This window comes from Larus michahellis, chromosome 6, assembly GCF_964199755.1.
Source record: "Larus michahellis chromosome 6, bLarMic1.1, whole genome shotgun sequence".
Classification (NCBI taxonomy): Eukaryota; Metazoa; Chordata; class Aves; order Charadriiformes; family Laridae; genus Larus; species Larus michahellis.
In genome coordinates, this window is record NC_133901.1 from 52,052,270 (window position 1) to 52,065,063 (window position 12,794).

General features: G+C 46.0%; 1 protein-coding gene across 1 annotated transcript; it reads right to left on the reverse strand.

The window, feature by feature from the left end:
- Window positions 1-758: 758 nt before the first annotated feature.
- Window positions 759-11,257, reverse strand: HIF1AN (hypoxia inducible factor 1 subunit alpha inhibitor). Its single transcript, XM_074591915.1, has 8 exons — window positions 11,041-11,257; window positions 9,631-9,881; window positions 7,685-7,833; window positions 5,785-5,930; window positions 5,184-5,290; window positions 4,753-4,816; window positions 4,404-4,514; window positions 759-3,205 (listed from the first exon to the last, which is right to left on the reverse strand). The coding sequence occupies exons 1-8, from the start codon at window positions 11,215-11,217 to the stop codon at window positions 3,161-3,163; spliced, it is 1,050 nt and encodes a 349-aa protein (XP_074448016.1). The 5' UTR covers window positions 11,218-11,257; the 3' UTR covers window positions 759-3,160.
- Window positions 11,258-12,794: the final 1,537 nt, after the last annotated feature.

The window sequence follows — 12,794 nt, forward strand, 5'->3', positions numbered from 1 at the left end:
CATCTACCCTGTCCCCCAAGGGCGTGAGGAGAGAATGCCAATCGTAGTACGCCAGGCTCAGACTGCTGTCTCTCTCTCTCTCTCCCCCTGCCACCCCCACCATCCCTAATCTCTGTTCAACTCTTCCCCACTTTACTACACATTAGAAATTTGTTTGGATTTAACCAATATTTCACCGATGGTCAGATGCCAAGATTGCTGTAGAGTTAATAGTACCATAAAATAACCTGTGTCTTTATTAGGTAGAGAGGACTCCACAACCCAAGGCTGCCAACATACAGCAGAGGTACACAGAGGAAGCCTCCCCCCAAAATCTCCTTGACCAAAACATGAATTGGATAAAGGACCAAATGGGGCACAAGATATCCCAAAGGATAAGCAACTGATAGAACTCATTAGACATGATAATGTAGTTTGCTCTGTCATCCCATCAGTGACCAGAGCATGGTGATAGCATCCAGGTCAGCAGGGAGGGGAATTTGTTCCCTCCTCACCAACACTTGTTGTTGACAGGGTTCAAGGGTACCATCTTATTCCCAGCTTTCCTTTCAGGCTTACAGAAGTAGTATGAGGCAAGTTGTGAAGACACACAATAATGCAGCTGGTATTACTGTTTTAAAGGCAGTTCTGGAGACCAGCAGCTTTCCCCAGTAAAGAACACAAGTGGAGTTATTAGAAAGACTGAAAGGTATCTTTATACACATATTTCCTTATGCAGCTCTCCTGTACAGCCACTCACAAAAATAAAAGCCACACAGTTCTGTTGTTCAACATTGGTTGTATTTAAGAACTACACTTCAGAAGGTACCGTGTGTTTGTCACACCCCACCCCCTGCACACACACCCCTAGCAGAGAACACACACAGCTTCCCAATACCATGGCAAGGGGCATTGAAAGCACAAGGTGAAAAGGGAAGGGGGGGAGTCAGTCCATCAGTGCATTGTAAATGAGCTTTCATGAAGTCAAGTGCAGCAAAACCTGTTCAGACACTTTAAAAGTTAGACCTTTGGCAAATAAAGAAAAAAATAGGATCCTAAAGTTCTGTAAGTACCATTCTCTCTCCACATGGGAAATGAACTCCCACCCTGAGCTTTCAAGAGCTGATGGTGTCTAACAAGTAGTACTGGAGACTACAATGTGCTGAATAAATAGCACAGAGATGGGATTTCATTTGAGCATCTTTCAACCATGGGCATGTGCCCAGGATTCCTGGGAAGGCCTTGCTTTTGGCCAGAGTCAGCAGCTTAAGCTTAGCCTTCTTCCCCACCTGCCCAAAGGCCAAGCATGCATAAGTATCCAGCTGAGTGACCTTCGACTGAATCTAACCACAGCTCTGGAGAGTCTGTGACAAGTAACATGGCAGTCAGACTACTCAGTGACACAGACATCTTTTTTAAACAAGGACCTTGCAGCTGCCAATTACACTTAATTTCTTCTGACCTATAAAGCAGCCAGAAAACTAGCCCCTGGGACCTCCTGTTTGAGAGGCTTTTCACTTCTGTGCAAGACAAGCTCACTGCAAGTGGTGCATCAGCTGTCCCAGCAAAAGATAGGAGCCAAGGCCAAAGATGGAGCACTTCCTGAGCAGCACGTTCTCAACACTTTTATCAGAATCCCACATCAGAACAAGCCCTAAAGAACAAGGGGGAAAACACTGGGAAGTCTCAACAGAACAAATTCCCCACTATTCTCTGGGATGAGATATATGGGCTATGAAACAGCTTCTCCCACCTCTAGCTCTTGGGACCCATTACAACCGCATCAAATGTACAAGACCTTTGCACCACCCCCAAACCGGGAGAGCGGTGCAGCACACCTCAGGGAATAAAAAGCCAGCCTCCGTATGAGCCTTAAGGCTTCTGCATGGAAGAAGAGGAGGAGGAAAGCAAAATGAATTTTCAGGGCGATTGCTGAGGAATCTTAAACAGAGGCTTGTCTGGTTTCTATGCCTTGGTCTTGTCACTTCCTGGCCTGCCATGTCAAGTCCCGGAACACAAAAAGGATCAAGATAAACTTAACCACATTTAAACAGAAAGCCCTGACCTCTCTCATATGACTGTACAAGGAAGGGAACCACACACTGGCATGGATTTAACTGATGGACAGGAGCCACACAACATCACACAAACGTGCGCACTGGTGCGCAGCCACACACACTTGAGTTCTTGCAGTTTCAGTAAAAAGGGCACTTTCCCCATGTTAGTCTGACAAACCAGCACCCCTGGTGGGGAGAAGGGAGGCTCTGTACCTATCTGACACTGTGTTTTGACAGTCTAGCTCGGCACCCACGGGGAATTTCACTTAAAAACGTGTCTTAATCATTCAAGACTTGGTGAGTGCCCTGGCATTTATCCATCTCCCTTCATAACGCTACATCCCCTTTCAACCACACTGCAGCTTCAGAAGAGCTGGAGAGAAGCCTTCACTCCCCATAGAAAGCTCTCAGAAAGGAGGTTTATCTAGACTTCTACAACACAGACGTCACTTGGAGAGCATAGGATTTGGTGCTCACACACTAGATGAGTTCACTCTGATCTCTACCCTGTCCTAAGTCCAAAGCATAGATGTCTTAAGTTGAAGAAATTGAATCATTTGTCCAGTTGCTCATTACACACAGGCCATCTCACATGTTCATTTCCATTATATAAAAAGATGTCAGAGTTGAGCATGGACAGGTCCTCTAACAACAGAGGACTGTGAAATCTATCATTTCCCATCTTATATCCACTGCAGGCACCAACACACAAACCCAGCTAGGAGGCCCAAACTCCACGAGGCCGAGGAAACAAGATCACTCCTGGTTCTCCTCCAAGCTCTTCTTCAAATGCCTGAAAATCCTGAAGCAACAAATCCAAGTGCCAGAAGCAATGCTCCTTGTTGTGGCAAACAGGGCAGAGGGAGAAAAAACAAGTTAGTGAGCATGAATCCAGCTTCCAGTAAGTGCAGACTCTTTCTTGGGAGGTTCGGTTAGGTGAGAGTGGAGGATGAATGGGGTACTAACGGTTTTGCAGTTCCAGTAGCCCCCTCTATTGTAGTGGGGCAGGGATGGGCCAGGAAACCCATCAGTCTGTTAAGTGCTGCGTGCAATACTAGCGCTCAGTATCTTCCGTTGCTTGTGAAGAAAGCAGCTCCAACATCAGTCACCCGGGCAGCCAGGCATTAGTCATACCGTCCCTTAATCATCATATTCAACAAGGGACCCACCTGTTCAAAGCAAAAACAGATTGTTAGCTGAGATAGTTACACAAGAATGGCAGCTGCAGGGCTGGCTCCCTCTGCATCACATCACCTTATGAGCTTAGCAGCCCAGGGCAGAGGATCTCAGCATGCAAACTGAGCCTAAGATGCACCGAATCAGTTTCAAGGTATTTTCTAGATAAAACACTGCAGCACTTCAGCACATCCTCAAATACACTACCAAAATTGCAAGCTTCTCTGCCAATACACAACTTTAGCTGTCACCAAAACATTGCATCCATGGTATCTGTTTGAAACTTTTTCCACTTCCCGCCCTACATTTGTGATTTCTCAGTAGGTGCTATTAAAAGGAGCCAACAGTCACCAGGGGTTGCTTTTTGCAGGGCAGAGAATGAACATTCTTACTCATTGAATCCTCTTTGGTCCTTGGGGTCACTTGAAAGGAAGGTTAGGGCTGACAATTTTGCTAAGGTTTTGTTTTCAGTCAAGACCACTCCCATTTCTCAGCATTGCCTGGTCACTGAGGGCAGTTCAATATGAACTGTGGCAGTAAAATATTCTCAGGGGAGAGGCATAATCTCACATGAGTGCACTGAAGAGGAGCTCCTGCACACAGTAAAGGTTACAGACCACAAAAACATTTCTATTCACACCCAGTGTTTCCACTTTCAGATCAGCAGGAGATCTTCAAAAGCATACTCTTAGTACTTCAATCTGATTTTTTGAAATACCAGTTGGGTAAAATTGCAAAGAATTCAGAGATGACCAAGACATGCATTAAGGGGGAAGCACATGACTTAATACAAAAGATTTCTCTTATTTAAGAGATTTGAATTCAACAGGTAAAACAGTTTCATTTTTTTGGCAAATACTGGGTATTGCTGCTGCAGAGAAGACTAAGGAGAGTTTGGGAGCAACGCTTTCCTGGCAGTGCCAAAAGACAAAGTACACCTTCCCCAATGTACAAGAACAAGTACTCCATTGTTTGTAGTGGTCCTCTCCAGAATTATAATTTAAAGAACTTGCCTTTTTGTAGCCAAAGGACCTTCTGAAGACAGCAGGAAGAACTATTCACAGTAACAGAGCAACCCTGCTTTCTCCTACCCTCACCGTAACACCTGCGGAGCCAAACAGTTGGCATCTCGAGTTTTGCATTAAGCCATAACAGGTTCAACAGCAGTGACTATATGGTTCTTTTTTATACCTCTTGTGGATTTCCTAAGGCTTCTCCCAACATCTTCTCAATGTTCCTCATTATTGCGACTTTCTGATGAGCCTTTAATGGATATTCAATTCTCTTTGGGGTTGGGGCACCCTGAAATATCAAAAATAGCTCATTGCATGCTTCCTGAATTGGCACATTATTCCACCTTCTCCCAGCCACCCAGTTCTTCACAGACCACTTGAAAGGGAGAAAGTAGCTTTCAGCTTTAATGCAAAGGATTTGGTGCAACAAAGTTCTCATATTTAAAACACATGCTAATACACATCTACCTAAAAAAATCCTCTGGGATAGAGCTATCCAAGCTGTGCAGGAGGGTGCTTGTACTCACCTTGTACCAGAAGTTCACAGTGATGGTAATCCCCCCATTCAGGAGAGACTCAATGTGGTGCCACCTGCATGGAAACCACACAAAAAAAGAAACTATTGCTGTAGTGTATAGTGAAATACCTTGGATGGATGAGTTCAGACTTCACTATCAAGATCTCAGAACTTCTGGAAAGCTCTCCTTATTTAAATACAGATCTTTTCTTGCACACGTTAGTGGAGTACTCGCACAATAACATAGCGTTTGGGAGAATTACCACTCCCATCCAACAGACAGGAAGTAGAAGCAGATTGGCCCAAGATATCACAGAAAATATCATTCTTGCTGGAGAAGCCAAAACAAAATTCTCTTAAGAGCCAACCCCACACTTTAAGCAGAAGACCTTTTAGACCTCTGTTTGCTGGTCACTGTGCAGTCCCCGACATCCTTCTTACCAGTACATAGGTATGTATAGCACATCCCCTGGACCCACCACCGTCTCGTAGCCAACCACACTCCGGAAGTTTGGAAACTTCTCGTAGTCAGGATTGTCAAAGTCCACCTAATGGAAGAAAACATTAAGAAACTCAGAAGCACATCCTGCAGTGACAGTCCTCCTCATTGGCTCTCAGTATCAAATCCTCCTGATGTTCCCCATATGGCTCTTACATTCCCATTCATGTCTTAACTCCACTGCAATGTCCTGCAGTACCCTCAAAGTACCACCATCTTAGACAAGAGTCCTGCAATTTGTCTCTGAGCAAGTCTGTGTTTGACCAAGTGATCAATGAAACAGAACAGAAGAGGCAGAACTGCAGCCCAGTTGTACCACCAGTAAGGAGATGCTTATAGCCCTAGCACTTGCAAGTCAGGACCAGACACAAACAGAAACACACCTTCAATCTATTCTCAACGTATTCACCAGGTAACAGATCCGAACACAGGTTTTGCAAAGGCTCAACAAGTGGTATACAACTAGGGCAGCCTCCTCCCACCTAGCATCTTCACAAATGCCCTTTACTGACATGGAGCAGAAAACAGATCTGCTACTCTCACCTGGCTCTGTCTGTCACATGGATGGTGCACAGGATAAGGGTAGAGGCATTCAAACTGATCAGGAGGGAACAGGATACACCTCTTGTAACCCTTAATCTGAGCAAAGAAGTTCTGCTGCTCATCATAATGAGCTGGTGTCACATTCCCTATACAGAGAGAAAAAGCAACAATCAAGACACACTCGCATACAGGTATGAAAGATGGAAGCAAGTTATATTCCTTCCTAAAGAGAGTAAATACTCTCCCACATATTCAGAAAACTAAACAAGGAAAATGACCGCTGAAATGTTACAAACTGATCACTGTATCAGTCACCCTTTATTGAGCAGTTGCTATCCCACTTAATTTCCATTCTAAATCCATATTCAGCAACTTATGCTCTACAGGATTAGGATTTCCAGCTTGTATCCATGAACAGCAGATGGTGAATGTCGACGGGAAGCTTTTTCATAAAACACTGTTTTAGAACACGAGTTGTGGAATGGACTTTCAAAAATTATTAGCCTGTAGAAAAAGAAGACTAACAGTCTGATTTTGAAAAAAGTCCTAGTTGTTTTGCATGAAAATAAGTAAACAAATCTCTTTGTCACTGGGGCTCCCAATAGCATCTCCTCAGTCTGATTAACAGTTATGAAGCTTGACTGTCACCACCAGATCTTAAACTTAATCAGATATTTAAATACAGTGGGCCATTTTGTATCCCTCACAACTATGATTTTCAGGCTGTTTGTCAATCCAGATATTAATCTTTTATCTTGCTTTTTATATGTATTTTCACTAAAGAGAATTAAGATAACAGTTAACGCCATAACTTCATTAAATAGATCAATCACATGCTCATGTAAAGACACTCTTTTTCTAGCATACACTGGTTCGAGACAATTCCTTGGTTCTTGTGCATAACCTGTTGATACTAGGATTTTAGTGACCATATTACAACCTGTAGGGAAGTGTTGGTGCAGTGCTTTTACATTAAGTTCTCTTTTCTCTGCTAGTAAAACAAGTGGCAAACTACCGTAAGCTGAGTATGACTTGCTGCAAAGGGGAAAAAACATCTGCTGTCAGAACTGAACAGCCACGAACGGCCAAGTAATTATAATTGGACAATTGTAATTGGATGTGACGTCCACATTGATTATAGGCCATCCCACTTCACAAAAACGTGTATGTTTCTTGCCCAATTATTGAGATTACTTCCTATTAGAACGCTCTCCTTTTCAACAGAGTAGTGGTACCTCTGTCTTCTAAAGGCACCTGACTATGAGTCAGTCTCCACATGGATTTGGAATTCCACTCTATACAGATATTTTTAGGATTTATCCATCTTCAAGTTCTCCAGTGCCCTCTAACCTTCCAAAAAGGAATTCAGCTCTTAATGGAAAGAGAATTCATCCCCACAATGTACCACCTCAAATAAGAATAAATGCTTCACAAAACAATCAGTTTTTCCTCCTGGGTAGACACTGGACATGCAAAGTGAAGTCCAGAAGACTAACTTTGCTCAACTTGCAAACCTTTTTGCATTTTAGATCTATAGACTCTGAGCATTTTCAATCTACAGCATCTGAACCATTCAAACAATAAACAGGTCTCAGAATATGATTAGCAATTATTGAAAACACAGCCCTACCAGCACCATACAGAGCCTTTCCATGAGCAGAGTACATCCAGGCATTCACAGTATGTCCCTGGGGAAATACAGGCTATTGCTTTGGTTTCCTCTCTATAACCCAAGTGAGGTTGTGACAACAGTCCCCTCCCAACACAAAGCTTTAAACTGCCTCCTCTGAAGGAACACTGAGAAACCAGTGGAAAATCCATTTGAAAGACCTTCTGGAACTGAAATACAGAACTGCTGATTGATTCTTCTCCCCCTCTCCAGTCAGAGGAAACTGCTTACCTTCCATGCCAATAAGAAGCAAGTTAGAAGTCAGTTGACCCCAGCCACGTTTCCCTTGCTGCTTGTTAATCCAGTTCCAGTTGAAGCCAAGGAAATCCACCACAATCTTCCTTCCAACTGTGTCATTCAGGGTTTGCTGCAGATATAGCCTGTATTTTCCCAGAGACAAGCAGAAACCAAGTATTAAGCTTTGTTATGAACATAAAGACATATCTCTGCATCTCTTCAGAAAGCTTTTAAAACTAAAGACGTAACTCCTAGAGATTCTGTTCTATCACCACACACCATAAACACCTGTGGAAGGAAACAAATTCAAAAAGTCCCCAAACTTTGATGAAAGATTTCATGGTACAGAACTCAGTTCTACTTGAGCCATCACAAGTGGAAAAGAGAATTTCAGAGCAAGAACCACCCCCTCACAGTGCAGGGGGAAGAAACAGTGAACAGACTGGCCGCTATCAAATACCAAACACACAAATAATCCCCAGATAAATGCCAACACTCTAACCCATCTGTGATAAGAGACACCTCTTTTACTAGAAGTGCACAAGGGCAAAAAAGGGCTCAGGAAACACAGAGTGTTTCAGTATCAACTTACTTTAAAGCCATGTTACATTTAGACATAGAGGACCAGAGGAATCAAACATCCGTATTAACAACTGCAGTATTACAGGCTACTGTCTGCAATGCTGGAAGAAAAACGCATTTTTAAGTTCAAGGACTGCCTACTCTCTTGGAAAAAGCACATCCAAAGCTTGACAAAGAAGAAAAATGCACAGATGACAAGTGGACACAGACACAGAGTTGCTTCCAATTAAGACAGAATTAAGCATCCATAAGTCCTTTCAGAGGGCTGGTGACCAATAACATTAACTGAAGGTTTAAGTACGGTTGATAACAGTTATGGTCCGTCACCACCAACATATAAACTGCACGTATGCAAACTTATCTCATCTTTCCAAAAGAGGGTTAGCTACCTTGATATTCCATAAAAAAGGCTGAGTGCTGCTATAGCCTGTACTTTTGTGCTGGTCTTGGCTGGGGTAGAGTTAATTTTCTTCATAATCGCTAGTATGGGGCGATGTTTTGGATCTGTGCTGGGAACAGTGTTGATAATACAGGGATGTTTTGGTTATTGCTGAGCAGTTCTTACACAGAGTCAAGGCGCTTTCTGCTTCTCACACCACCCTACCAGTGTGTAGGCTGGGGGTGCACAAAGAGTTGGGATGGGTCACAGATGGGACAGCTGACCCCAAATAACCAAAGGGCTATTCTATACCATATGACATCATGCTCAGCAATAAAAAGTTGGGGGAAGGAGGAAGGGGGTGGAACATTTGGAGTTATGGCGTTTGTCTTCCCAAGTAACCATAATGCATAAGGGAGCCCTACTTTCCTGGAGATGGCTGAACACCTGCCTGCCAATAGGAAGCAGTAAATGAATTCCTTGTTTCGCTTTGCTTGCATACGTGGCTTTTGCTTTACCTATTAAACTGTTTTTATCTCAGCCCACAAGTTTTCATGCTTTTACTCTTCTGTTTCTCTCCCCCGTCCCACCTGGGGGAGTCAGTGAGTGGTTCTGTGGTGCTTAGCTGTCCACTGGGGTTTAACCACAAGAACCTTTTAATTAGATAACTAAACTCCTCTACCAATACCATAGTCTGCCAAAAGAAAGTGAATCTTAAGGCTTTCTCTGTCCAAACCCTGCCTCAGACAGAGAAGAAAAGAAAAAACTCTCTGCAGACAATGTGAACAGTTTGATTAGTTACTGATAGGACTTTTTTCATCAGGTAACAAGACTGCAGTCAAGTAGCAGCCCGGCAGAAAAAGCAGGACTTTAAAAAAAAATGAAAAGTTTGAGAGGCTTTAATCACCAACACTCACTGAAGAGAAACCTACCCCCTACTTAACCTGCAGAAACAGAGAAACCTCCACATATCACATACCTCTCAGCACTCCCTTTTTGTTGTATTTCTTTGAGTCTGTCCACAAACTCAGCAAACTTCATCTCTTCCCTGCTCGACTTGGGTTTGAAATTCTTAAAATTGGCCATCTTCTTCTCATCATAGTACAAAAACTTGTGTGTGCTGGCACTATACACTGAGAAGTCCCCATTGCCGATGTTTTCCTGGAGGTAGTCCAGGTCCCATTTCAGAGCAGGATAAACCAGATTCGTATCTGTCAGCACCACCGGCTCCTGGAGAAAAACAGGAAGTTTATTGATTCAAGGACCTCTTGAACTCAAGAACCGTCACATTCATTATTGCAACCACACAAGCTCTCTTTGAAAATAGGGAATTGGAAAAGGCATTTACAGTAATCAGATACCTTGATTTGGGAAGAAAAACAAGCATAACATAATAGAAAGTTTTAAGAAAGCGGTGGCTTGCTCCTACAGCAAGCTGCTGGTAGCAATGGCACAGATTCCACTATCTGCTTAGCTAATCTCTAACACGTGAGGTTAGACAAACACTAGCTGGGAACAGTTTTAGGCCTACTTGGTCCTGCCACGTAGCAGAGAGACATAGTATTCTGTCTGGTCACTTCCAGCCCCAGCTAGGAAGGGGTAAATGCTGGCAGAAAGACAACTCTGAATCCAGAGACAGCACTCCTCTTTTCTCAGAGATGCAGATAACCTTCAGCCATTGAAAAACTGAGATTACCCCATCTCTACAAAAAGAAGACAAAGGACATCACCCATCTCCTCAGCTATAAACAGTAAGCAACTCAAACAAGAATTACAGCTGTTGTGTTTCCAAGCTGTGGATGCACAACTTCTTTTCTTGCAGGCTTTCTTTAATTAAAAAAACCCCAAACAACTAGCAATCTTACCAAGACTAGATTAAGCTTGTCCAGAACCAATACAAGAGCTGCTACTGCAAAGCAACCATCACATCTGTGACTGCTTTCACTTAAAAAATAACAAACTTGTGCCCATGGCTTCACACAACATTTCCACGATTTCCATCCGCACAACAAAGCACTCAAAACAAATGTTTCCTGCAAATTTCACAACTCCACGCTGCGGTACCGTAAAGAACTGTCCACCACAACTGAGAGGAACGGGACAGCGGCAACCACCAAGCCCGCGCGGGGAGGGGGCACGGCGGGCGCTCCGCGGCAGACAGGGCGGTAGCCGGGGCAAAGGCACAGAGCCGGGACGGGCCAGTGAGTGCACCGGGACGGCAGCGGGACCCGGGAAAGCCCCGCACCCTGCGAGCCGCTCTGCGTGCCCGGCTCTGCCCGACCTGACAAGCAGGGCTGGCAGCTCCCGCGCCACGAATCACAAGCCCCCCGGCCCCACCGCAGCCACCGGGCCGAGCCGAAGCGGGCCGGGCCGCCGCTGCCCACCCCACCTCGTTCTCGATGAGCTCTTCGGCGCGGGGGTCGCTGTGGCTGAGCCGCGGGATGGGCCGCGTCTCGAAAGAGTAACGACGGAACTGGGAGTCGCTCCAGCCGGGCCCTGCCCCTGCCGCTACCGCCGGGCCCTCCCGGCAGCCCGCGGCCGCCGCCGAGGAGGAGGCCGCCGCCATCGCCGCCTCCACCGGAGAACCCGGAACTAGAAAGGCGGAAGCGGAAGTTGCCCGCCCATGGCAACGCCGGAAGCGAAGGGAGAAGGCGGGAGGGGAGGGGGCACCATGGAGAGGGGAGGAGGGAGCGGCGGCGGCAGCGGCGAGAAGCGCCCCTTGGCGGGAGGAGGTTGGGGGCGGCCTCTGCGTTTTGGCCCTTTCCAAAGTTTTTAGAATCACAGAGCGATCGAATCGTTTTGGTTGGAAAAGACCCTTAAGATCGTCGAGTCCAACACTAAACCTAACACTGCCAAGTCCAACTAGATCATGTCCCGAAGTGCCACATCTCCACAACTTTTAAATACCTCCAGGGATTGTGACTCCACCACTTACCGACGCAGCCTGTTCCAACCCTTGATAACCCTTTCGGTGAAGATATTTTTCCTGATATCCAATCTAAACCTCCCCTGGCACAACTTGAGGATATTTCCTGTTGTGTTATCACTTGCAACTTGTGAGAAGAGACCAACCCCCACCTCACTACACCCTCCTTTCAGGTAGTTGTAGAGGGTGATAAGGTCTCCCCTCAGCCTCCTTTTCTCCAGGCTGAACAACCCCAGCTCCCTCAGCAGCTCCTCACACGACTTGTTCTCCAGACCCCTCACCAGCTTCGTTGCCCTTCTCTGGACACGCTCCAGCACCTCAATGTCTTTTTTGTGCTGAGAGGCCCAAAACTGAACACAGTACTCAACGTGGGGCCTCACCAGTGCCCAGTACAGGGGGACGATCACTTCCCTGATCCCACTCACCACACTGTTCCTGGTACAAGCCATGACACTTTTGGCCTTCTTGGCCACCTGGGCACACTGCTGGCTCATATTCAGCCAGCTGTTGACCAACACCCCCAGGTCCTTTTCTGCTGGGCAGCTCTCCAGCCACTCTGCCCCAGGCCCCTAGCGCTGCCCGGGGTTGTGGTGACGCTTGTGGGAGCTGGGACATCATGCGGGGAAAAACCCACCCCAGGAACCAGACAGGGCCATCTGTGAAGGTGGGGACACCACCGCACAGCATGGCATGGCTGTGGGAGGGCAGGCCACCGCTGCCGCCATGGCAGGCAGGCCCCTGTGCCCCAAGATGGCAACCACGTGCCCACGAGGCCTCGATTCCTCCATGAAATCAGTTGTATGGCGGCACAGGAGCATGTGTGACGTCCATGCGCAGGCCCTTGGAGCTGGGTCCTGTGCCTCCCTGCCTCTTGTCAGCTGAGGGCCCTTCCCCTGCCAATGGCTGGTGCTGCTCCTCGGGGGTGGCTTCACTGCTGGGCCGCTCAGGAAACCAGCCCCCTGCCCACCATCCTCACTCCATCCCAACGTACCGCCCTGTTCCGGGCCTGGAAATTTTAATTAACACTTGCTACAAGAAAAAATACGTAGTGCTGCTCAGTGTAACTAACCTTTGCCTTTCGATCATGAATGGACGTTGTGCGACTACATCGTTTTAGCAATATTCATTAAATGTGTGCCTAAGGCTGGAGCTATTGAATTTATTTCTTAGTGTATTTTTATTACATGAGACAAAGTATACATTTTGCTTTTACTCTG

What these genes read in the sequence shown, in the direction of transcription:
- HIF1AN (XM_074591915.1), bottom strand. Translation starts at nt 11,217, where the DNA reads ATGGCGGCGGCCTCCTCCTCGGCGGCGGCCGCGGGCTGCCGGGAGGGC. An exon ending in GCTTCTTATTGGCATGGAAG is followed by an intron (nt 5,931 to 7,684) that starts GTAAGCAGTTTC and finishes CTCTCTGTATAG; the next exon opens with GGAATGTGACACCAGCTCAT. An exon ending in CTATACATACCTATGTACTG is followed by an intron (nt 4,817 to 5,183) that starts GTAAGAAGGATG and finishes GTTTCCATGCAG; the next exon opens with GTGGCACCACATTGAGTCTC.